At 32.1% G+C, this 27,322-nt stretch overlaps 1 protein-coding gene across 1 annotated transcript; it reads right to left on the reverse strand.

Moving 5' to 3' along the window:
- Positions 1-12,753: 12,753 nt before the first annotated feature.
- On the reverse strand, positions 12,754-15,645 carry LOC112005568 (transcription factor MYB16). The gene is made up of 3 exons (XM_024037854.2): positions 15,375-15,645; positions 15,124-15,253; positions 12,754-13,738 (listed from the first exon to the last, which is right to left on the reverse strand). The coding sequence occupies exons 1-3, from the start codon at positions 15,505-15,507 to the stop codon at positions 12,868-12,870; spliced, it is 1,134 nt and encodes a 377-aa protein (XP_023893622.1). The 5' UTR covers positions 15,508-15,645; the 3' UTR covers positions 12,754-12,867.
- Positions 15,646-27,322: the final 11,677 nt, after the last annotated feature.

Genomic DNA, 27,322 nt, shown 5'->3' on the forward strand with positions numbered 1-27,322 from the left:
TTTCCTACGCCCCTATGCGGCGGGCTTTTATACTGTTGCTCGTTATACTATTGCTCGTTATGAAACTCCTCCTCATAAGAGAAAGATTCACTGGGAGGGGTTATAGACCTCCGCTTTTAACTGATGTCTCTTCCATCATCAGAAGAAACGTCACCGTCAGAAGAAGTTCGCTTCCTTTTTACATGGCGCAGCTCCCTCTTCAAACGATCAATCTCCCGCTGCATGTCCCTGTTGGGCCTTGCATGGGAGATATGATTATCGCCTCGTAACTGGCTTTTCTCCTTATGTATTGTGTGTACACTTCCTTCACGATCACCTCTTCGTTCGAGATTGAGGAAAGGATCACCATGTTGGGATGCCCTAGACTCTGCTGGTTGTCAACTTGGTTCGGCCATCATCAACCGTCGTTTTCACTCTTGACCAAGCGCTTCCCACAGACGGCGCCAATTGTAGGGTCAAGATTTGTAGCCCAAGTCCAAAAGATTTGGATTATGAGCCCAATGAATCCAAAACAATGAATTTGTAGAGAGTGGGTGAAAGAGCTGGGTTAGTTGTAAATTAAACAACAGTTAACTAGGATATTAAGGGATGAACCAACATAAAAACACACTTGAAAACTAAATAAATTGATGTCCGAAGAGGTATATTATTGATTAACAAGTGAATACAGTTCTTAGAGCTACAGTAAAATTGTTATCTTCTTCTTTTTCCTTTTTTTTCCGATCCCCCTTCATCAGATGCCTCTTCCCTTTATATAGCCTTCTTCTCAATCATCTTCGTCGTACACTTGTTCTTCATCTAAGCATTCACTTAAGTACATGTCACATCAAGTATCTTCTTTAGTTCCCCATGAGTGGTGGTAGTTGAGGTTGCACTGTTCAGGGGTCTTCTCCACATAAATGCGGCCAGGAAAGTTGCTGCAGTGCATTAAACACGGTGGTAGCAGCTTTTTCTTTTAGATATTTCTCTGTTCTTATTATCTCAATACATGCCCGAAACTTATCCTTATCATTGGAATCGCTAGGAAGATCATTCAAACCTCTCAGGTATCTGCTTGACAGAGACTTTTTATATCCGAGGAGAATACACTCTTCGGACTACTAATGCTCTCTTCGAACTATATTCCTCGATCATTTCCAGGTATCTCTCCCACACGGAATCCTTCTCAATCATTTTCTTCTCTTCGGGCACACCATAATCTTCAAGAAGGGCCCTAGGCCCAATACATAATGTTGGGATTTTAACCTCACAATACCTATGATCTAAGCCACCTTAAGGTTGATGTCCTCTGTAGGCAACTAATAAGTTTCATTTTAGTAAAAAAAAAAAAACTATAAATATTTGTAATTGACTCACATGCTAGTAATTTTATATAAATATACAAGAGTCAATTTGAAAATAACTTATTTAAAATTTTTATGAATACTTTTTTTTATATATAAATATACTAAAAAAAAATTGTACTAAAAAAAATTGTAGTGTTTTAAAAAATTGTGCATACACTAAAAAACTAAAAATTGAGCATAGCTCCAACAAAACAACACCTATAAGCTCAGGATTTCATTTTAGTATTACAATAGAAACAAGTACCTACCACTCCAAATCGGTTTGATTTCTGATAAATTTTGAGAGAAAATATGGTTTCAAAAATCTGACCGGTCAAGGAACTGAAAAGAGGAGTGGTTCCCAATTATTTGGTCCAACCGGGGTCAAATCAAAGGTCGAATTGGTGACGTTATAAATAATTTAATTAATAAATTTAAGAATTAAATAAATGTATAATATTAATAACTTATCATATTTAATATATATAATATTTAAAAGAGTTTTCAACTATTCATGCCTTATACTAAATAAGTATAAACAATAAATAAACATTACAAAAATGATAATTATTTTATAATAAGGGATAATTACAGTAAACCCACCTGAGGTTAGGCCCGTTTTCACTTTGCCTACCCGTGGTTCAAAACTTAACACTTTGCCCACCTGAGGTGCCTTCCGTGAGAGATCTGTTACCCACCTCTCTCTTTGCCGTTAGAAAAACACATTTTTAGGGAAAAACAAACATAACAAAGATCAAAAAGTTAGGGTTTTTTTTTTTTTTTTTTTTTTTTTTTTTTTTTTTGAGAACAAAACACAAATCAAGCTATTCTCTTGTCCAATGGGTTATTCAAACATGTATTAGTTTGAATATGTACTCTTAGCTGTTTCTTTGCCTAAAAAGCAATCTCATTTTTATCAAAACAGCACCCATATACTCAAAACCCACAAGCAAATAAGCAACACGTGCACAGAGCTACCAAACAACTTCGGTGCTATCTTTGGTGAGATCTAAACAACTTCGGTGCTGGACTGTCCCACTCCGTCATGGAATCAACTGTGACGATGGTTGTGCTCTTCAACTTCGCAAGCTGAAGATGATCACGGTCATGATTATGATCTGGGTTGAGGAGCTGTAAGGAGAGCCGACCGTCGGATTCGCCGAGTTGTGGGGTCGTCGGATTCGGTTTCATCAGGTTGATTATTCAGGTGTTTTGCTACTGTGACAATGGTCGTCGGATTCGGATTCAGGTGTTTGGCTACTATGGCTGGGATTTAGAGTGGGTTTGAAGTTAGAATTGGGGGTGGGTTTGCTACTATGGTTGGAATTGGGGGTGTGTTTGAAGTTGGAAGGGTCCTTTCCTTTCCTGGGTTGATGGTGTTTGGTTTTGCGGAAAATGACTGAGAATTTGGAGAGGCACAAGCAGCACCTAGGGTCGCCACCATGCCACCAAACTCATGGCTGATCTACCACAATCCAAACCCACGGCTGGATTTCTCATTACCTTATTCTTTGGTTGTTGATTGCATATCTCTATCTCACTCTCTTTTGTTAATAACGTTGCTGGTTGTTTTGAGATTGTTGGTCTTCTTGTAAAAATTGGTTCACAATTTTGAGTTGTTATGAGATTGTTGATATTAATATAGATTAAAAGTGATTTCATTGAGCCTTTGATCCGTGTGTTATTCATGTGTTTTGTTCTCATACAAGTTCTCAAGCAATAAAAAAAAATCCTAACTTTTTGATCTTTGTTATGTTTGTTTTTTCCTAAAAATGTGTTTTTCTAACGGCAAAGGGAGAGGTGGGTAACAGATCTCTCACGGAAGGCACCTCAGGTGGGCAAAGTGTTAAGTTTTGAACCACGGGTAGGCAAAGTGAAAACGGGCTTAACCTCAGGTGGGTTTACTGTAATTATCCCTTATAATAATTACCCCCCTATGATCCTTTACAATATAATTGAAAATTATAGATTTAATTGGACTCCCCTTAAATAAAATTTAATATGATTTGATAAGTTTTTTTTATAGATACTTTTATACTGTAAAATAAATGGTACACAATTAGATACTGGTGACTTATAAAGTTACAATTTAAAATGTAAATATTATTTTATATTTCGTTTGAAAAAAATAAGTATTTCTAATAATGCTATAACCATAAATTTTATCATAATTTACTTATGTAGCAAGTTGTGAATAGTAGAATCATAAATCCATAACTTTTACTCTGCCATTTACAATTTACCACAAGAGCAAGTCGTGTAATACATTATAGTCCAAGCATTTTCCTAATATTCCATCCTCTACCATTAATATAAATTCAAAAAAAATAATAATATTATATATATATATATATATATATATATATATAAAGTAAAAAAAATCCTAACTTTTTGATCTTTGTTATGTTTGTTTTTTCCTAAAAATGTGTTTTTCTAACGGCAAAGGGAGAGGTGGGTAACAGATCCCTCACGGAAGGCACCTCAGGTGGGCAAAGTGTTAAGTTTTGAACCACGGGTAGGCAAAGTGAAAACGGGCCTAACCTCAGGTGGGTTTACTGTAATTATCCCTTAAAAATTTATTGATGACATATCTATTGATCTTTAATTTTTTTTCTTAAAATTTTGCAAGCGTTAAAGATATAAAAAGAAAATGTAATTCAATGGTAAATTTGTCAAAATTTACCTTTAATAAAAAGATATTAAGTAAGTTTGTAACCTAATGTTACAACTAATTTTATAGCTAAACTTTGTCCTATAAGTATATAAACTTATTAAAGATGAGTGTTGTGTATGTATCATAGTAGCTTAGGTTATGTATATAATAATACTATCCGCAAAATAATTCATAATTATCATGGTAATAAGTTGCTCATTAAATGTATAATAAACATTGGACTCAAATCAAAATCAATAACAGTGATTCCAAAAAAAAAAAAATCAATAAAAGTACATGAACTCAACTATTGTGAAATTGTTTCTTAAAAAAAGAAAAAAATTGTGAAATTTTTGTTTTGTCTGTAAGTCTGTAACATTACTTCATTACTTAGAGCATCCTCATCAAAGATTTTTAAAATTTTAGCATTTACCATATCAAAAATCTACTTTATCAATTTTAACACCTCACTTTACAATACACCTAACATCAAAGATTTTATATTTTTTACCACTTTATTAAAATATTATTTTTTTATTATTTTTTATTCTCATTCACATCTCTTTCACTATCAACAAACCCACTGCCATTGCCAACACCTGCTGCCTCCCACAGCCACAGCCACAGCCACAACTACCAACCACAACCTCAACCCCTAACCACCAAAATAAAATTTAAAAAAAATAAATAAAAAAAAAACACGGCACAAACCGCAACCAAAACCCACCATCCCAGCAACCCCGATTTGAACCTCAACCCCAATCTGAAACTTAACCCCAATCTAAACCTCAACCCCGATCTGAACCCACCACAAAACCGCAACCAAAACCTACCCCAACCTCTTCGATGACCACCACCCTAGCAACCCAACCCCCACAAACCCACAACCAATGACCTCAACCCACCAGCACAACCAACCTCAACCCACGGCACAAACCCACGGCCTCAACCCATAGCCTCAACCCACGGTCTCAACTAACCCTAACCACTGTCAGGCCATCCACCTTCAGACCCACTTACAGTCATCAAGCCCATCAAACCCACGAGAGGGAGAATTTGAGAATGAGAGAGTGAGAATGATAGTCTGAAGAGAGAAAAAGAAAAATATTAAAAAAATAATAACACCTTGCTATAGTGTGCTCTCAAAAATGAAAGCACACTATAACAAGATGACAAATTTTTTAGGATATAACATATTTGATGGAGCAGCATTTGTGGTTTCAGATGCTAAAAATAGCAGTTTAACACTTAGAGCATCTGCATTTGGGCGTGTAAATGCCAAATGTTAAGAACATTTGGCATTTAAACCCCAAAACCCATCAGCAATGGGAAAGCTATATCCCATATGCAAAAAAAAAAAATTGAGATTTTGCTACAGTACCATCTCAAATGTAAGATGGTACTGTAGCAAAATGGTATAAAAAAAAATATTTTTTAATGCTTCCTCTCATTATTTTAATTTAACCGGCCATTTCTCTTTCTTCTCTCATTTTTCCTCTTTCATTTCTCTGTCTTGCTTCTCTCTATTTCTTTCTGCTCTTTCTTCTTCTGCTTGCTCTCCGATTCTTCTCAGCATCTTCACTCTCTCCGACAACTCTCTAAATCGGCGGTGGGGTTCTAAATCGGTGGTGGGTCTCTAGATCGGCGGTGGGTTTCTAAATCGATGGTGGGTCTCCGCTTCCTTCGAGCTTCGGCGAATTCGCTTCCTTCGAGTTTTGGCGAAGCTTCCCAGTGGCAAATCCGCTTCCTTCAAGCTTCGGCGGTGGTGGGTCTGGTTTTTTCCCAGCGGCAAATCTGTTTACAATTCTCTGGTTTTTTTTTTTTTTTTTTTTTTTTGTGTGTGTTGACGGAAGTTTATGGGTTGCCGGTGGTGATGGTGGTGGTGGTGGTGTGCAACGGTGGTGTTGATTGTGGATCTTGGACAGAAGGAAAGAGAGAGAAGGAACAAATAATGAATAAATAATGTGTTGTATTGGATAATGGTAATGGTGAGATATATTATTTTATTATGTAAAAATATTATTTTAATGAGTAGGATTGAGATATAAAAGTTGGGATGTTGGAGAATTGTAAAATTGTATTGTATAATTGATAAAGTGACTTTTTAAGGTGGTAAATAAGATAGGATATAGAATCCGGTTGTGGATGCTCTTAGTATCTTTGATAAAAATGCTTTTATTTACAATGAGTTGCATACACTTTTGTTTTTTTCTTCTCTCTCTATTTACTGTTTTTTTAATCTACTTATTCATGAGATTCTTCATATGGTCCTGCTGTTGCATCATCAGGTGAAAGTGCATTTAATATATACAAAGGGATTCAATCAAATATGATGAGACAAGCTATGGAGACTTTTTTTTTTTTTTTTAAATCATATGTTTCACTCATAATATTATATTTTATATATACTTCATCAATCATAATATGTTACATGTCTTCTTTTTTTTCCTTTTTCTATTTTTTTTTTTGTTTTATGAAAGTAATATATGGAGAGAATATTATCATCCTATACATATCTTCTATGATTCATTTACATTTATTTCCATAATTAATCTCTTAATTTACATGGAACTATTATGGAGGAAAATTATAGAATTTTGAAATAGTTTTTTTTTTCATAATATTTTTCCTTCAATGAATTGTTTCTATTTTGAATTATGTTGACTTTCTTAATTATGTGCTGATTTTTTTTTTTTTTTTTTTATATATTGTTTCTTTGATTGATTTTCTTAACAATAAAATTTTAATTTTTCTTAAGTACTACTCATCATGTATGTATCCATTTGAACATTGACTTTCATATATTGTAATTAAGTATTTTATCAATAAATATTATTGAGCTCTCCTTAATTAAGTTTACTTGTATAAATAGAGTTCGATAATTAATATTGTTTTAAGTATATCGCAATATGCTTATATCTTTTATTGTGAGTGTTTTATGTATTTTTTAATCGATATATCAATTTGTAACATTTTTTTAATTTTATAAATATTATAAATGGTTATTTAACCTTATAGTTTGATCAAGGACTAAAAACTATACCAAGTTAAGTTCTGGCTTGAGTTTAATTAGTAGAAGTAGTTTTAAATTGGAAGAACACTTGGTACAAAAGCATAGTAAATTTGGAATTTAATTTAGTATAGTTGATACAATATTAATTATAGTGAATTAGTTCGCTCATTTACTGAATTTTCACTTTAATTATTTAGTATAGATAGTGAAAATGAGCATACTTAATTTCCACGAGTTGGATTATTGCTTCTATTTTTTTTAAATTTTATAATCTCCTTCTTCGCATGAGATTATTCATTTTTCTTCTATGTCCGCATGTTATCAATAAGTCTTATAATGTAAAATGTTTCGAAACTTTTTCCACAACCGCTAATAATGTGGTTTGCCATTTTTTTTTTTTTTGAGCTTACAAGAAGTGGAAATGGGAACTTTGGATCAAAGTTCTTTCTATTTGAAGAATTAAGTAATGTCATTAAGTAGTAAGGCTCTTGGAATGTGGCCCGTCATAATTGATACATATTAAGAGTGGTGTGAGTTATAAGCCAACATAAAAGTAATGTTACTACAATCACAGTTTATTATCTTATCAATATATAAAAAAAGTGTCTATATCATTAAGGTTTTTGGATGAAATCACCGTTGTTGATAACTTGATAGTGAGGGGGTTTGGTCCTTTTATGTAAAATTGCATGCAATTAATCGAGATAAACATACGTAAAATACAATATTTGAGAAAATTTAATGAAGTAAGATATGCAAAATAACATTAAGAGCATCCACAATGGCTTATGCCATCTTATCTCATTTTACCATCTTAAAAAGTCACTTTATCAATTATACAATATCATTTTACAATACACTCAGCATCTCAACTTTTATTTTACCATCCTACACATTAAAATAATATAAAAATATTTCTCATTTCTCTCTTTGATCTCTATTTCTCTTCCTCTATAAATCACCTACCACCACCACCACCACCATCCAACTTCTCAGTGTCAACCCCCCACCTCTGCTGAGCAAAATTTAGCCAAATCAAAATCAAAATCCAAAATCCAAAATCAAAATCCAAATCCAAAATCCAAAATCAAACCCATCTGTTCTCACCAAACCCAAACCCATCTGTTCTCATTGGCAGCGATGGCGAGAGAGAGAGGGTCGCCTGTCGCCGTCTCTATTCATCCCAAACCCGTCATCATCATCATCATCATCATCATCTTTACCGAAACCCACTACCAAACAAACCCACCAAACACTGAAACCCACCATCAAACCCATCGGAACAAATTCCCCAACCCATCGGAAAAATCACAACCAACAAACCTAAATCCAACCACCCAAATGCCAACCTAAACACCACCTAAACGCCACCCAAATTCGACCCAAACGCCGGAAACCCATGAACAAACTCACAGAAACCCATGAACAAACCCACACCGGAAACCCATGAACAAACTCACAACCTCCAGGCCTCCACCACAGCTTTTCTAATCGAGCCTCTACGACGTTGCCTCCATTCCCTTTGAAGAAGAGAGAGCAGAAAGACAGAGAGAGAAAGATAATGAAAATTATGATCTACAGAGAGAGGAGAGAGAAGACCAAACCGATTAAAATATAATTTTTGTTTTTACCATTGAGCTACAGTGCGATTCTACATTTAGAATCGGACTGTAGCACAATTGTATTTTTTTTTTTTTTAACAAAACTTGCATTTTACAATGCCCAATGGAGTGGGTTTTTGGGCTTGAATGGTAAAAGGAGCTTCTATTTTGGTATTTAGCATTTCCATTGCTGATGCTCTCAACGAATCCACGATGTGAATATAAGGAAAATGCTGATATGATTGTCATATTTATAACCACGAGTTTTTTTTTTTTGGAGAAAAATTTATTACCACGACTCAATTTTCATTTTATAATCTCTTTCTTCAAATGAGATTTTCAATTGATGTCATTTTGTAGTTCATTAAATTAGGTAATTGTCCCTTTATATATATAAAATGAGACCATCAGGTCCGTGATGATTGCCCCCCATACCATTGAGCACATGTGACTTATGTTTCACTGAATCTTTTAATTTGGGATAATATCCTATCTTATTGAATCTTTTAATTTCCTTAAAATTTTCTTTAGATTTTCTTTAGACGTAAGACCTGTTGCATTTAAAAATCAAATAAATACATGGGTGTCGCACATCTGAATAAAAATAAAAGAAAATTTGGAGGAATGAATTGAAAAGGGCTCTTTCTCCCATATCTATTTTCGGGTTTATTTGGGATCTACTTATTTTGATAAAACTAAAAACTTTTTGCTTAAAGTATTGTAGATAAATGTAAAGTTAATTGAAATAGTATAGTGGGATCCATAAATAATAACAAAAATAAGCTGAATAGTAAAATAAATTGGCAAAATTTTTTGCCAAACACACACTTCATCAAAGAAAAAAAATCTATATTGAAAGTGAGGGAGTTGGTTTTCTACATTTCCTAACTTCTTTAACATATATTCAGATAGAATCACCATCCTTTCCATTTCCATTTTTAACTTAGAATAGAGAGAGTTCATTTTATAGTTAAATGATGAGTATAAAATGCCATATCATTCAAAATTTTAAATGACGTATCACTAAGGGTCTGTTTAGAATTTGCTTATTTTGCTGAAACAGAAATTTTTTTACTAAAAATACTGTAGATAAAAGTAAAAATTAGTTAAAATAGTACAATGAGGCTTATAAATAGTACCAAAAAGTGTTGTGAGGTCCATAAATAATAGTAAAAATAAGCTGAATAATAAAATAAGCTAACTTTTTTAATTTTTGCCAAACACACACTAAACATACTTTTATATCTATAATATTTAATTTGAATCATAAAACATATCCATTTCAAATGAATCCAGTCTAACATGATAGCACTTGATTATATCTAGGGTCCGTCTATTTCGTGTGTAAATAAAATTTGAAAAATATTTTACACCATCACATCTGTTTGGATGTGCATGTAAAATATGGTCAACTTGAAAATTAGTTCCTTTGACTGTAAAATACAGCCACTTCACCCGTAAAACCATTTACAAACCTATTTTACCTTCAAAACCCATTTTTCGAAGTCTCACCCCAAAAGAGAGAGAGAGAGAGAGAGAGAGAGAGAGAGAGAGAGAGAGAGAGAGAGAGAGAGAGAGAGAGAGAGCTAGAGGGAAAGTCACAAACTCCGACCACCCCACCCCAAATCCGATCAGATCACGCCGCCCCATTCCCCTCCACGCATCACTCACAAGTCATGCCAAGCCCAAGTTGAAGCAAAGAGAGATTGGCCGCAGTGCCGGCTCAATGGGTGAACCAAATAGGCAACCGCTTAAGGCCCCCAATAAAAAAAAGGCCCATAAATTTTTACCAATAGAGATATTCATGTATCAATAAAAGTATTAATTAAGTCCTAAATATTCACCAATAAATAAAAAGTAGTTGTTTTTTTATCAAAGAAAAACCAGTTAAAGAAAAATATTTTTATTGAGGGTCAATCATTTAAACACTCACACATAAATGTTAAAAAAAACTCATTAATCTTACACTAGTAAATAAATTTATACTCACATTCTATTTAGAAATATCAAATATATAAATTTATTACAATTTTCAATCATAAATTTTTAGTATTTGGTTACTTCATTTAATAAATAGTGTTTATTTTAGTTGTATAGTCATTGAATAATGCGATGGGTTTATTTTAATTTGTAATTTTTTTTTAAAAAGTAGATTTTAAATTAATAAAAAAACCAAAAGTTAATAAATATTCTATTAATATTCAAAGTATAAAAATAGATCTCACTTAAAGTTATCGTCTTAGGCCTTACAATACCTTGAGTTGGCCTTGATTGGCCACTGGTGAAGCCTAGATCGTCGTCCTCAACCCACAGCCCCGCCATCGTGCATGCAACCACGATTTGGATCTGATCGTCTTCTCACGATCTCGTTGCCACCATCCATGATTGATCTCGTCATTTTTTTCTCTCGATCTCATCGTCGCCGCCTCTAGATTGACCCACCCATGGCCGATCGCCTCTATCTCTTTCTCGATCTGCCTCTCTTTTTTCCTCAATCACTCACTCTTTCTTCCCCTCTCTCTCTTAGTTTGACCGAAGATACAGTGTTTGATGAATGGTTTTTTGTTTTGAGTTTTTTTTTTTTTTTTAAGTTTATATATTGAAATTTTCTATTATAAAATTTGTTTGGGAGCTGAGAAAATATGAAAAACTTATAGAAAATGAGCATTTTCAAAATGAAACCAAACACCTGAAAATATTTTTCAAAACAATTTTCAAAATGCAACCAAATACTTGAAAATATTTTATTTTTTCAAAAATATTTTCACCTGAAAATATTTTACACTCAAAAAATATTTTACATTGAAACAAACGCAGCCTAGTGCATTAGAGTTGGATGCACTGCAACTGCAACACTACTTATGGCCCTGGCTTACTCATCTATTGCACCATGGTCCATGGATGGTGCACTCAGAATTACTCATAATGTAATTGCTGCTTCGTCCTTAATATTTGTTACCAATGAGATGGCCGTACGTACGGTGGTATTCACTCTCCAAGTCGCAATAATATGTAGAAGTGTAGCAGAACAGAAGGAAAGATGCCTCTAAAATAACAACCAAAAACGTCAGATCTCTCTGCTGGGACATTAACTGAAAAGAGCTAGCTGTTACATACAACTGACAATTAAGTTCACTAAGGCTCATCCATTTAATGCAGTCTTGAATTGCACAATCTATAACCAATGCCATTAGATATGAAGATTCTTGTTTCAAAAAAAAAAAAAAAGATATGAAAGATTCTACATATAAATAAAAGGAACTATCATTCTACTGTTCTACCTAGTTTGTTTGCCTTTTTTTTGGGGGCGGGTTTTCTCTTTTTGTATGGCTAAGTTTACACTGATGTTCTGAGCCTTCTGACCTAGATCTACATTGAAATAAATAATAAAATTTAAAAGAAGAAAAAGTAGTGGTGGTTAATTAATAATTTATACTACTGCAAAAGATATTTCAAGTAATCCATTTTTTAAAATTAAAAGCTGTTAAAGTTATTATGAATTTTACAATAAAAAATGCAAAAAAAAAAAAAAAAATGATTGTTGCCATAACTTAGGTATCAATAACATATATAATAAATAATTTTTTTGGTTAAATTTTTTTTTATTAAACTTTAACATTTGTTTATAATATTCTACGTACTTATACTATAAAATGTTTCATAAAAAGCTCTTTAAATATGATCATCTTACAGATGAAATATGCTAACATAACAAATGGAATTTATGAAACTGAGATCACTTATTCCATTTGGCATGTCAATATTTACCATCAAACAAATGAGGATAAAAACCTTTTTCATATAAGTTTTGAAGTATAGGAACTAAATTGAAACATTTTAAAATATGAGGAAATTTTGAAACAAATGTCAAAGTTTGAGGACTAATATGCAACTTAACCTAAAAATTTAAATTACTCTTTTTTTTGTATTTTAAAAATTGATATGTTAATTTATAAAGTCTATGGGATAAAATTTAGAGTAAAAGTTGTTACACATATTTCTTATAAACAGTTTTTTTTTTTTTAACTGAAATTATGAGTCAAAGACACAATTTCTACTGTAAACAGTGTAGATAACAAACATTACCCTTAAATTATAGTAGCTATATCATCATTTGAATAAAGGTGACATGCATAATGGTTAAAGGACTTCTCACTATTATTAGAAAGTCTTTCTTATGATTACATTTGATGCATGGGGCTGCAATAACATCTAGCTAAACTAGCTAGTACTAATTAAGAGTACTCTAAGAGAAGACAAAGTTTTACTACACTTTCAGAACACAGGTGAACCAGAGGACGAGGCATTCACCAAATGGAGTATACTGTTCCAGTAATTCTTATTGTTCTCCTCAAAATTACCACCGCAACTTTTGTCCCCATTGTCCAAGCTGTCTCCTCCACCCATCAATGTGTTATGTTCTTCACAATTGTAACCAAAGATATCCGTGAAACCTTCCATGATATTTGAGAGTTGCATGTTGTTTTCATTCACAGCCCTAAAAGAGTCACCAATTATCCATGCACTTTCTGTGGTGTTAGTAGTAGTAGTTGTTGCTGTGGTCCTACTATTATTCATGTCCTGCAATGACATTGTGTTATCCATTTGACATGTGACTGAGTTTTTAGCGAAATCAAGTGCAGCACTCACTGTGTTTTCACTAAACACAACGTTTGGGATAGTGACAGTGTGGTCTGCGAAGCTCAACGTGGAAGTTGGAGATTCAAGGTCATCACAACCTATAGGGAACATTCCTGGACTTATTGATTTTGACCACACTCCTTGCCAAGCTTTGAGTACGTCTAGGCATGGTGGTGGTGGGTTTTTGTTGATAAGCTGAGTCTGAATCTGAGACTGAGTCTGAGTTTGAGTCTGAGACTGAATAGGGTTAGACACCACAACAAGCTTGGACTCTCTCACAAGTCTAGCCTCAGCTTCAAGACGTGCACTCTCCCACTGAGCCATGTGGCTTAAATTGGCTGCATTTTTGGAGTTGCCACTGCCTGAGCTGAGTGCATCGGTTTTGGGCTTGTGGGTCACGGGATCAATGCCCATCTTAGTTAGTCTTTTCTTCAAATGTGTGTTCCAATAGTTCTTGATCTCATTATCGGTTCTCTTGGGCAAGTGAGTTGCTATAGCTGACCATCTGCAAAAGAAAAAAAAAATCATATCATACACATATATGGATCAATAATTCATCTAAGTCACACAATTTTTTTTCGATGTGACCTAGTATAATTGACACATAATAAAAATAATAGTCAGTAACATATAGAATATTATTTAAAATTTTAAAATAATGTGACATTATTTATACATTTATATTTAAAATATTTAACATAAAATATAAAAATATTATTTTATGTAAAAGTAATATTATTTTAATTATAATTTGTCTAATTTAACAAGTTGCGAAAAAGATAATATTTCGGCAAACGACAATGAAATTAATGATTGAGATCAGGAAAGTCGACAAAGAAAGGTACATTCATTAAAATCTAATAAGTTTTGGGGAAAAAGATAACCAAAGTCCAAAGGTGAGTTTGAATAGGATTCTTCTCAACCACGTGAGTGGGACAGGGTATGCTATGTTTAAATTGCATTATACTTGTTCCTTAAAAAAAAAAAATCACATTCTACTTTAGTGATCATATGTCTTATTATAATTTTCTATGAGTAATGTCTCATATTAGTGATTAAGCCACAATTTCAGTTGCTTAAATTGGTTTGTATGCAACAAATTTAAACTATTCAAAAATTAAAAAATTAAAAATAAAATAAAAATTAAAAAAGAAAAAGAAAAGAAAAGCGCAGACATGCAGTCTGGTGTAGCAAACAGTCTTTTGAAATTTTGGTCTACTCATTTAGAGCTATTTTACATGTCTTTTCCTCTTTCAATTTATGAACTCTACCTGTTGTCGAACTGTATATATAATTTATTTGAAATTTTATTATAATCCAACAAACTAACTTATAATATGTTAACTTTTAAATATAAAATTTTAAAAATGATTTATTAGATTATTTATGTAGTAATAATCACTTCTTTTTTTAATAATCAAGAAACTTAACAAGTTGGAACTACCATCAACAACATCAACAACAACACACAGTCAGGTCAAAAGGCCAGACTCAAAACAACAAGAGCCTCCAAAGAGGTTAACAACATTAGCAACACCAGTTCAAGCAGACCAACAAAAATCTTAGCTCCAAATTATCACATTCATTATTTCATCAACTTATAATTAAAAAAAGAAAATTGATAATAACTTTAACATCTTTTTCAATAATAAGACGAAAAATTCAAGTAAGTAATAGTAAAAGACAAGAGTGGGTCTGGGGAAGGAAAATGATTATATCACAGTCACAGACACTGTTTTTTTTTTTTTTTTTGTTTTGCTAGAAAACACAGACACTGTAAATAGAAATATTTGCAAAAACCTTTAATTCTTTTTGGAGTTCAAACTCATATTTTCACATTTTAAATAATATTATATACATTTTTATACAATTTTTTTCACCCTTGATTACCTGTTTCCAAGAAGAGCGTGAAGCTGAATGATGGTTTGCTCTTCCTGCAAACTGAACTTTCCTCTTTTAATGTCTGGTCTGAGGTAATTAGTCCACCTCAGTCGGCAGCTTTTCCCACATCTCTGAAGCCCTAAAAAAAACCAAAAAAAAAAAAAACCATGAGTTTAGTGCCTTTAGAGGTGTTGTAATATTTGGCTATATCCATAATACAAGTATACACTATAAAGGGTCCTCATAAATAGAAAAATCACCAGCTTTTGCAGGCAAGGCTCGCCAGCTTCCATGACCATGTTCTTCAATGTAAGCCAAGAGCTTTTGGTCTTCCTCAGGAGTCCATGGACCTTTCTTTAACCCCACCTTTTCACAACATGGAGACCTGCCCATTTTGGAGTTTTGATAATGACCAAGTAAAAGAACTTTAGGCCTCTCTAATAATAGTTCCCACAAAGAGAAAGAGAAAGAGAAACTGAGAATTTTTTTTTTTGATACGAGGAAAATGAGGGATTGGAGTAGTGAAGCTGATGGGTCAGTCACAATATATAGAGGATAAAGACTTAAATGTGACCTTGACGTACCAAAATTTTTTGGTCATAACTATTATACCCTCAACCGTCTACATATAATGAAAAACTACAATACTATATTCAATTTCAAGTCCCCCATATTTCTGCATGGCTAGCCTAGCTATTAAGTACGAAAAAAATGGAGTTAGCTTTGTTGGTAACTCACATGTTGTTCATCCACAGGCTTATCATTGCACACGATATGGTAGGTGGGGGGCTTTAATCAAATGGTTGTCATGGTTCAATCATAGCAGTCTATTTGTTTGCATCATTTCATCTGAGTCTAATTGTCTAAATATATATATAGAAATACATATAATCTACAGGGGTGTGAGTGGCACAAAGACAATTAAAAAACAAAGATTCCCAATCCCAACAATCACAAACATTTCACCAGAAAAAGGAAAAAAAAAAAAAAGAAATTGAAAAGAAAAGAAAAAAGTATATGCTAATAATGTTCCCATCTAATTAATTCACTAGGGACGTTTGTACGTGGTTCTGATATGATAGTAATTTTCTCCTTTAAATTCATACAGTATGAAAACAGTCCAATATATATATATATATATATATTATATTTGTGATTTATTATTTTTATATTCACATATTCGAAAATCATTTCTAGAATATAATACAGATTGATAAAGATAATTTGAAAAAAAAAAAAAAAGAGAAAAAGAAGAAGAATAAAATTATAAAAAATATATGTAAATATAATAATATTACTTCAACCAAAAAATATTATTAATATATCAAAAATATTTTAATAATTTGTGAACTACTTGAAACTTCAATAGTTAACCTAAAGTAAATTACACTATCTTAAATTCTTAATGATTAGTTAATGAGTAATATGTCAAAAATACATTAATTTTATGATGCATGTGTAATACATACATAAATTGAATCATATTGGGCAAACAAGTTGTGTAATGCGTATTAGTTTTACTATATTAAATATCTACTAAAACTAATTAAAATAAATATTTTATTTTAAATGCATATTTTTTATTTAAAAAAAAGCTTTTTTTTTTTTTTTGTATTGTCACTTATTTTTCAAAATATTGCAACAAGTGAATACATTCTCCTTACGATTATGTGTATAATAAAAAAGTTCTCACTGCACTATGAATAATTAAAATTTTTAAGCTAATTTTACTTTACATGAACTCTATTAACAAAGTTCCAATAATTTAAAGTACTATTTTGGTCTAAATTCTCTTATCAAAAGTTAAACTTTACAATAAATTAAATTCTATAAATTATTTTAAATTATTTTATTTGTCTACAATAATTCTTAAAGTTGATTTTTTTTTTTTATAAATCTTACATGATATACTTCTGCATATAATTTGAGGTAATTTTTTATTTTTTTAATTAAATTTTTTAACGTTTAATTTCACTTCTATTTGTATCTTTTTTTTGCTTTACATATAAAATTACTTAATCCGTGCATCTCTATTTAAATGAAAACTCATGTTACCTTTAATATAAAAATTAATTCTTTAAAAATGTTGGTATTTTCATTAACTAAACCGTACATATTCTTCCTGAAAACAAGCAAAATTTTCAAAATAATTTGTACGTGTCTTTCAAATAAAGAAAATACCATACTCTCAAAAAAATACCGCAAATTAAATATATTACAGGTCTATTTGAATACTGTTTATTTATTAAAAATTAAAAGCTTATTACTAAAAATACAATAATAAAATATTTTTTTAAATGTAAAATACTGTTCATTTATTACTGTTCATACGATTCTTAAAAAAATTACTGTTTATTCATTTCTATACTTTAGCTGGTTCGTAAATAATACTACGAGACGAGCTAAAAAACGCCAACGCGAACTTCAACACATCGCGTTGCTAAACAAACGCGCACTCCAAATAATTTATTTTTGCAGAGAAAAAAAAAAAAAAAAAAAGAGTATAGTACTCCTATCAATTTAACAAGAATAGTACATGGTGGGTGCTGTTTTCCGTAGAAACTGATGTCAGGAATGATAAATGTTAGAACTGTTAAGCCGTGGGACCTATTGGTTTATGGCTGCTTCCAGTGCAGGAGGAAGCTCATATTCTATTTCTATGCCACGGGGAGAAATTTTGGTGAATCCCCAGCAAGCATTAATAATTGTGTGTGATTGTTTTTTTTTTTTTTTTTTTTAAATTAAAGATAGAAACTTTTTTTTCTAGTATATTACTGTATTATACTTTCTGTTTAGACAATTTAATTATTACTTATAATCAATTGGTAAGTTCTAATAAAGTTTTTTCCTCGTCAAATATTATTAGAGTAATGATAGAGATACAAGTTTTTTTTACAAAAATTTTTACAAAATGTTGAAGTGATGGGTAGTAAATAAAAAAGTGATGTTAATGGTAAATCAAGGTAGAAACCAATATAAAGTTAACTACACTAATAATTTGTAAAAATATTATAAAAGAGTTTATAGCTGTAACATTACTTATATTATTAATATATTAAAAAGAAAATTATTGTTATTTCAATAATAACTCATGTATCCTGTTAACGTATATCCTTAGGCATATATTAATCATCAATTTTAAAAAACTTTTTATGAAAAATTTAAAAATATGTCAAACTTTTTGACAACTTTTTCAAATTTTCATAAAAAAAAATATTTTTAAATGGTTTACTAACGTTAGCCATAACTTATTATCACTACGATAATTATCAAAAAAAAAAAAAATTGTATTTCTAAGTTCTAAGGTTACCTAATCAAAATTCGTTGCCCAGTAAAACTATAAAAGCAAAAGAAAAATTTTCTGACAATTGCTTTTACTAGTTACTCCTATCAAATTACCAAAAAAAAAAAAAAAATGATGCTAAATACTAGTTACTCCCATCAAAATTTTGAGTAAATAAATAGCGATTATTGGTTAGGATCATTTACTCTTGATAATAAATATACACGAACTTTAGAGCAGCTACACTAAAGATGGGCGAAGAAAAAGTACAAACATTACCGTAAAGCAACTTGTGGCACTTATCACCCATAATAATTTACATAATCACAATTCACACACACACACACACACACACAAAATAAATGTCCTTTCAAGTTTAAACATCTACATCATTCTTATTTTTAATCAAACATTGGGAAATCTCTAGCTTTGTGGTGTGTTATCTAGTGTTTTAATGCCCATTGAGGTTGTTGTAGAAAGTATAGTTTAAGTTATAAAGCTTTTATACAAAATAAAAATTCTACTTTAACCTAATCTAAGTATATATGTGTGTAAAACTCTTTCTTGAAGACTTGAACTCCAGCTTTTACCCTCTACACCCTATAAGTACTTATACTTGTGGAATGACCATCGTACTAAGGGTGTACGGTTGTTTTACGATAAATAGATTTAACTAATTTAAGAGCCTTTGAAATTGTAACACCAATTTGATAACTAAATTTATACAAGGCCTTTAGATGAGATAAATGGCTAAAATAATTTTACAAAAGTGTTTTAAAATTTCATGCTTGCATTCAACTAATAGCTAGTTTATTATTGTTATTAGGTTCAGTTAATGGGTGCCTTTAAACTATCTATTAATTATCAATTTTTAGAAGGGGTAATTACACTCCCCTCTCTTAAAGTTTGAGGGAATGACACTTCACCCTAAACTTGAAAGGAAAAAATACTCTCTTCCCTTGAAGTTTGAAGAAATTAACACTCACCCCCTTCTATTTATATTAGAAATGAAATATTTTAAAATTTTTATAAGAATCTCTTAACAAAATTTTAACCATGCATGGTTAGTAAAAACATAACTGATAAATTTATAAAGCACCAAAGCACTTAAAACAACACTTTCCATAACCTGTTGAAATTGAAAAAAAGAAGAAGTAAAAGTCATACTTAATATTTTAAAATTAAAATTTTAAAACAATTGGTTCTGAAATTGAGGATAATTTTGGAAACTTGCCCTTAAGCAAAGGGCAAGTTAGTACACAACATTTTCAATATTAATTTAACAAAATTTGATCATACGGATGTCAAGAGGGGAAAATGTTTTTTCCCTTCAAGTTTGAAGTGGAGTGTCATCTCCCCAATCCTTAAGGGAGGGGAGTGTAATTACTCCATTTTAGAAAAAAATTTTATGAATATTTATATATATATAATTAGTTATTCTTTCATTTTCCCATAAAAAATTTCATAAAATGGTTTATCAATGGATGCCCAAAGGAAATTTGTTATTATTGTTACCATCATATCTCTCTCACACACACACAAAATAGGTAATTATCATGTATCATTTTGAAAAATAAGCATGGATATTTTGTAAATTCATTATTTATATTGAAAGTTGGACAAATGCACCAATGTTATAGTTTGGTGTTACTAATACTAAGTAATTATGTATTTATGTCTGTGCATATTTGAGAATCAATAAAATTTCCGTCTTTACTCCAAAAAAAAAAAAGGTTTTTAATATCTAGTTTTAGTTTTAAGTTATTTTTCAATGTTATGGGAAAGCAAAGCTCTTCAAAAAAATTAATAAACATGTAACAAGTTTTGCTAAAGAGCTTTAAAAGTTTAAACTACTTACTAGAGTCTAATAACTGATCAATTGGTTGGTATCTTTTAGTATTTCTAAGAGAAACATTCATAATTATGTGAATATATTTTAATGGCTTGGAGCAATTTAACAAGATGGTGTTCTTCAAATTTGTATGTTGGTTTTGATTCAATCTTACATTGTGATGTCTACTGTAAAACCAAAAATATATAATTGGAATACTAACATGTATCTTTTGAACTACAACTCTCTCTCTCTCTCTCTCTCTCTCTCCTTTTTTATTTATATATGCTTTAAAAAAGGACTATTTGGGGACTCAATTTACAAAAGGCTAACTATACCAGGGGCAGCTCCACGTTGAGGCTTGGCCTTGGGTGATCACAGGATCCTGGAAAAAAAATATTTTTTTTATATAAATTTTAGAACTTTATGGTTTTTTACCTTGAAAAAATTTTTTCTTACCACTTTAAATTTTTTTTGGGCCAACATAATTAAACTTTGGCAATAAACTTGGTTGTATATTAATGTTACAATTCCACTTAATATTTTTTATTAGAGATGTGAATTTTGACAAATCCATCATTGGCTTACATTTTCTTCTGATATCTTTGCTTGCAAAATTTCAATAAGATGAAAGATCAAGAACTATGTTATCAATCAAATATTAAAATTTTGAGTTTTTTAAGTCTAAAATTAGACATAAAAAATCAGTTTATGGACAGAATAGTAAATAATATTCGATTGACATTAAATTTGACATATGTTTTAAAAACACAAAGATCATATAATTCCACAATTATATTTTCAAAATCTATAGGCATATTAATTTTTTTAGTAAGAGTTGTAGCCAAACGTTGTCCTTAAACTTTACTCTCCTTAATAATATATTAGGCCCTTACAAACAAAAATGAAAAGTCGAAGAAAAATTTTATTGAACTAAAATTTTGAAAAAAAATGTAACTTATAGTATTGATAATGAGACTATCATGCAACAATTTTAAAATAAGAAAACTTGAAAAATGGAATTGTAAAATTTTATATATTTGTGTGTGTTTTTTTTTTTTTTTAATATCAATATATGAAGTTATATTTTTATTACATTTTGTATAATTTAAGTTTTATAATGACCATCCTGAAAAAAATTTCTAGAGCCGCCATTGAACTAGAACTAATCATGGCATAATTCATAATATATAGAATTAAATATATGCCATAAGAAATACATAATTAGTTAATTACATACATCTTTCATTTAGTTCAAGATTTTTAAGAAGGTTGAAAACTTGGCATACAAATCAAAACTGAAAACAAATTAAAAGAAGTATGTATAGGAATATTACAGATTCGAATAAGGAGTAGATGGACAGCTACATAGGTTAGTTTTTTGTTTTGTTTTTTTTGTTTTTCTTAACATTATTCTAATTTAATTTCATATTGTTGTTATCTTAATACAATTTTATAAGATCATCAATCACGAAATTATTTAATATATACTTTGCCAATTTGTGGTGATGTTTTCAAATGCAAATTACTTGTTTTCTTATATTGTTATAATTAAAATTAGTTTGAATTTATTTTTTTGGAATCTCTCTTGGTCTAGAGAGAGAATTATCAAAATGATAGAAAAATATTAATAGATCAAATATTAAAAACATCAAACATAAATAAAATATATGGAAATGTTGATTTTAATAATTGTATTGCTATTGTGGGGGGACGAGGATCCGAGAATACAAACAGATGGATTAAGGACAATGCTGAGGGTATGAACCTCGGAAAGCATTGACAAAATGTCCTCAAGAAAATACAAGTGACCTTATGCAAGTGCAGAAAGACTACAACGCTCGAGGACTCTGAGGATGCCAACATGGCCTCGGGAAACTGAGAACCAAGGCTAAAGGCGATTAGGTGCAAACCGAGGGCGTAGAGAAAGAATTGTCGCCAAGCTCGGGAGAAAGGAAAGAGGATGGATAAGGCATTCATCACCTTCGCATTTAATGCTTTGCAACCACTTAGCTTGTCACATTGATGAGGAAATGACCCATGAACAGTGTCAATCCAACTTATATCCCAGTGTGGAAGCCTTCTAGTAAGGTCTTGATGGGACAAGTATCAAAATAATCTAACCCTGACCTTACAAATGTAAGGCTCAAATACATCCTAGCTTACTATATAAAGCTAAGAAGCCCTTGGAGGAAAGGATGGACTTTTTGAGAGTTGAAAACCATTTGTAATCTCTTTCTCAGACTAAACCTGAGGACTCCAGTATAATCTTTTCAAGGTTGTTTCTTATCAGATATTGTTAGGGACATATTTATGTAATTGGATAATCTTTTGACAAAATGCACTTTACTTGTAATTGGGTAGATCTAGGATAAGTTTAGTACTTCAAGAAACAAGTATTCAAGTTAAGTATTGAAGACACACAAGTCTGACCAAGAAACAAGTGAAGGAAGTGATGTTCGTTAAATCTCGATGGAAGTCTCGACAAAATACTTTCTATCGAGATTTGATGTTGAAGCTTGACACAAGCTGCATCTGTCGAGAATTACAAAATCAGATTTTCTAGATCTAATTACACGCATATTCCTATGTATTTGTGTAGAGTTTCTTTTCTCTTAACCCTAGACATATATAAGGATTATTTTAAAGGCCGCCGCGCATGCATTGCGTGGCCGGAGGCAGAAATTACTCTAGTTCATTCTAGTTCACTGCGTCTTTACGCCAAGAGTTTTGTGATCAAGGAGCTTCCTAATCTTCATTATTAATGAATTGAAGAACTTTGAAGCCAATAATCTTCTTCAAGTTGGTGATTTAGTCACATATTGGGATCTGTGCATCATTGGTTAGTTACGTACTAGGATTCGTGTATTGAACAGAGAGATTGCCGCTACAATACAAATCCAATTGGGTATTGGGGGTAAGAGTTTAACTGTAGATTGGTATTTTGGGATAGACCAAAGGATTTGATAAGATTCCTTATACTTGTAACTACTTGTGATTGATAATAATAGATTATCAGGAGTGGTGACCTTAAATTCATCCAGTGGGGTTTTGCCTCGGTAGTTTTCCTCATTCATAAACAAATTACCAGTGTTAAATTTATTTTCTGATGCATTTAGATATTTGGTGATATGTTTGTGCTACCACGCTATTGCATGTAATTTGACTAAATAATTAACTTTGGTAATTAATTAATTTGCAATGGGTCAATTCACTATAACCCAACAGATATCATTAACTTACACTTGGAATTAATTCAAACACACCCACCTTAATTTTTTTTCATCTTGTTAAGGGCATTTAAAATTTGATTAAGCACCCCACTTCTTAAAAAATTAAACCTGACTTACTTTTTGCCAACCACAGTTATTTAGCAAAACATATAATTAAAATAAAGAGTAAATTGCAAATTACACCCCTAAAGTTTGGGGTAATTAGATTTTACACTCTGAAGTTTCAGAATTTAAATTTTACCTCCTAAAATTTGGGGTGTTTGGATTTTACACCATGACATTTCAAAACTTGGATTTTACCCCCTAAAGTTTAGGGTTGTTTTGATTTTACACCCCTAAAATTTGAAACTTTAGGGTGTAAAATCCAAACACCCCAAAATTTTAGGGAGTAAAATCAAAACATCACCAAACTTTAGGGAGTAAAATCCAAATTCTGAAATTTCATGGTGTAAAATATAATTACCCCAAAAACTTTAAAGGTATAATTTGCAATTTACCCTTAAATAAATGTTAATTTACAGCTGTATTCTCATATATAATAACATAATTTGGCATAATTAAAAATTATAATGTCAAGCATTAAATTTTAGTCAAATTAAAGTGCTTTTATACAAATATAATATGAGAAATGTTTGATATATACTTTTATACTTTTAATAATAGAAAACGTGTATTTTTCAGGAATACTTTGTTATATATATATATATATATATATAAATGAATAAAAGTACATCATACATGACACAATTTTATTTCAAACCAAGTTAAGTGAATCTCCTTCAACTCATTATATGACAATTCGAATTATCATCCTTAAGCATTTGTTTAGGATAGAGTTAATTAGTTCCTTCAACCTAACTACTATGTGATAACTTAAAAAATTACTCATGTACTTTTGGTTACATAAACTATTTAATAGTCAAGCGACTTGTTTGAATGATTTAATGACACACGTGATTTGATACATGCGGGTTGTCTGTTGAGGGTCATTTTTGAAATAGGCAGAAGGTAGCTCAACCCAGAGATACGGGCAGCAGATAAGCGACAGGCTAAGAAAAAAAAAACTATTGGGCTCAAACGGTGGGAATAATGGATTACAGACCCTTAATATAAATAAACGGGTCTTGAAGAAGTAAGTGGGCCTAAAAGGCCTGGAAAGAAAGAAAATAGCACCCATGGGCGGTATGTGGTACGAAAAAGTGAGAATGGGCCGCGGCAGGCTTAGAGTAATGTAAACAAAGAAAGTAGGGGATAATGGCAAGCCCATGAATCCCAAGGATGAGAATGAGGAAATTGGGCCAGGGAAGCCCAATTGAGATAGTAAATGCCCATGGGATGCGAAGTTAGTAAATAGACCAAGGAAGTCCAAAGGAAGTAAATGGGCCAGATAGGCCCAAGTGAAAAGAAAGGGGGCATTGGAGCCCACAAGCGAGAACACCAGTGGCCATATTAAGCCACTGGGGGAAAGAAAGGAACGGCTGGCTTGAAAAGAGGCTCAGCAGGAACAAATCGCCGCGGCAGGAAAGGCCGAGTAACATGGTGGGAAAACTAAGACAATTAAAGAATTAGGCTGAAGAGAAACACGAAGCCCAGTACTCGGTAAAGCCCAGACCCTACAGAAGTGGGAAACCAGAGTAACAACCAGGGAAGAGCCAAGAACGGACGGCAGGCAATACAAACAAAGTGTCCAGCAGACTGCAGATACATGAACAACAGGCAGATTTCTGAAATATACACGCGCAAGGCCCAGGCACCACCGGCCTGTACCCAGCCAATACAGGATGTGGTGGGGTCGTGGGTAAGAGGTAAGAGGACATGGTTTGGAGGTGGGGAGAGGGGAAGGCCTATTTTGAGGTTCCTGCTTAAGCTCTTTTGGGGGATACGTCCTGCTGGGATGACATACCACCCAAAAGAGGCAAGGCTAAGTAGGAACCAATAGGTGCATGCCATGAGGGATAGAGAGAGAGAAATATCACTGCGGCAGGAAGAGGTGCCGCGGCAGACTAACGGACAAAAGGTTGTCTGTGTCTGTGACAGGGGAACTCGCAGACGGAACAGTAATGGTTGGCAAGTACGCCCAGACCAAACAAAGACGGTTAGGGGGTAGAATGGTAAAATTCAGTCACGGCAGGCACTATAAAAGAAGCCTCTGCCGTGTACAAGGGGAGGAGGCAAGAGAGCAATACAAGAACGAAAAGGAAAAACACTCTGTAACAGACTTAGAAAAACAGAGGAGTATAATAACAAAAACTATCATTGTGGAAATCACTAAGAAAGAACTAGAAAAGTAAGAAAGAAAGAGAGAAAAAGAGCGAGTGTTAATGGCATGCACCGATAGGTCCCTTCCCTTCTCTCCCTCTCAAATCCCTGCTTTCTTATAGAATCGTCCTGGGCATTGTCTATTTAGGTCCGCCTCCCTCAAACCCATTAATTTCCACGGCAGGAATTTCCTTTTCCTCGGAGGTTAATCGTTTTTGAGAAGAGGCATTCTCCCTCTCTGACCTTGCCCCCGCGGACCGAACTGAGTTTATCCCCTTTATTCGTTGATTAATCTTCATTTCCATTTTTTACTACTTTATGTGTCAAAATTATTCATATTATTGTAATTATGGACCATTCGGTCATTCGTCGTTAAAAGAATTATCTGGTCATTCCAGAATAAATTTGCTCTGTTTTTATCAATTATGTCTGTCTGCTGCAAACTTTTCTGAAACAACAGTGCTTGCCGCAAACACTCGCCTGGCAGACGAGGCCTAGCTTGTGCACAAGCCGGCCAAGTTGAGTTCCAATTGGACCGGTCTCGACTCCTGCAACCCAGAACACTCAGGCCTACGACCACAAAGGGGCGGCCTAGCCCAACAGGGTAAAAAAGGCCCCTACATTGTCTTATGATCCATCACGCAAAAATTTTGTTCTTTTAATCACAAGACTGATCACTCAGTCATCTAGATAAGTTGCACTACTACCATTAAATGTATTGTGTAATTTTTTATTTTTTGAGAATATAATTAAATTTATTGATGGCTACTCATTTGGGTCAATACTTGATACGTAGAGAGATATAAACAATGGTGTATAACAACACATTTGTATTCTATTATCTATCCATATAAATTTGTAAATTTTGATTACACATAGCAAACATCATTGTGCTAATAACATGTGTGCATACTATTTTAATTAAGAGTCATGTTAGTTAATAAACTATATTAGAAAATTTTTTAACACCAATCTCATAAGAAGGAAAATTCTTAGGTACTTCCGAAGTATAGAGAAATAGTGTTTCATCTTCTCATATTTAGAAAAATTAATTGTTTTATCATTTTTCCATAAAATGTTTCTAAAAGTAGTTTCTAAACCAATGTCCTTAAGACATTTGTTAACATTTTCCTTTAATTATATTCATATAATTTTCATTACACATAGGCGCACTAAACCTTAACCTTTCCTCTATTCTCCCTCAATCCAAACAAAATGTTAATTTTTCTTTTTTCCTTTTCATTTATGACTGGTTTCTTCAAAAAAAATTATATATATATAAAATAAAAAAAAATCCATTCACATAACAAGACTTACACTCACCACCACAATATATTATCTGTGAATGAGGAAAGATCATACGGAGTATTTGTGAATTGATTTTCATCCAAAAAGAAAAAAAAAAAAGTGAATTGATGGAGTATGGTTCGACCTCCTTAAATCCATAATTTTGTTCCTGTCAGCTTTAAATATCTTTACGGTCCCAACATGCCCGTAGTCTTAAATTCCCATTAATGAAGTCTGTCATCGACTGCTTTAATCCCAGCATCCCCACCTCACTATTGCTTTTTGGTAGTCGACATAATCAATTATAATCTTTCA

Source organism: Quercus suber, unplaced genomic scaffold (genome assembly GCF_002906115.3).
Source record: "Quercus suber isolate HL8 unplaced genomic scaffold, Cork oak 2.0 scaffold_641, whole genome shotgun sequence".
Lineage (NCBI taxonomy): Eukaryota > Viridiplantae > Streptophyta > Magnoliopsida > Fagales > Fagaceae > Quercus > Quercus suber.

What these genes read in the sequence shown, in the direction of transcription:
- LOC112005568 (XM_024037854.2), bottom strand. Translation starts at nt 15,507, where the DNA reads ATGGGCAGGTCTCCATGTTGTGAAAAGGTGGGGTTAAAGAAAGGTCCA. An exon ending in AGCCTTGCCTGCAAAAGCTG is followed by an intron (nt 15,254 to 15,374) that starts GTGATTTTTCTA and finishes GGTTTTTTTTAG; the next exon opens with GGCTTCAGAGATGTGGGAAA. An exon ending in CACGCTCTTCTTGGAAACAG is followed by an intron (nt 13,739 to 15,123) that starts GTAATCAAGGGT and finishes TTTCTTTTGCAG; the next exon opens with ATGGTCAGCTATAGCAACTC.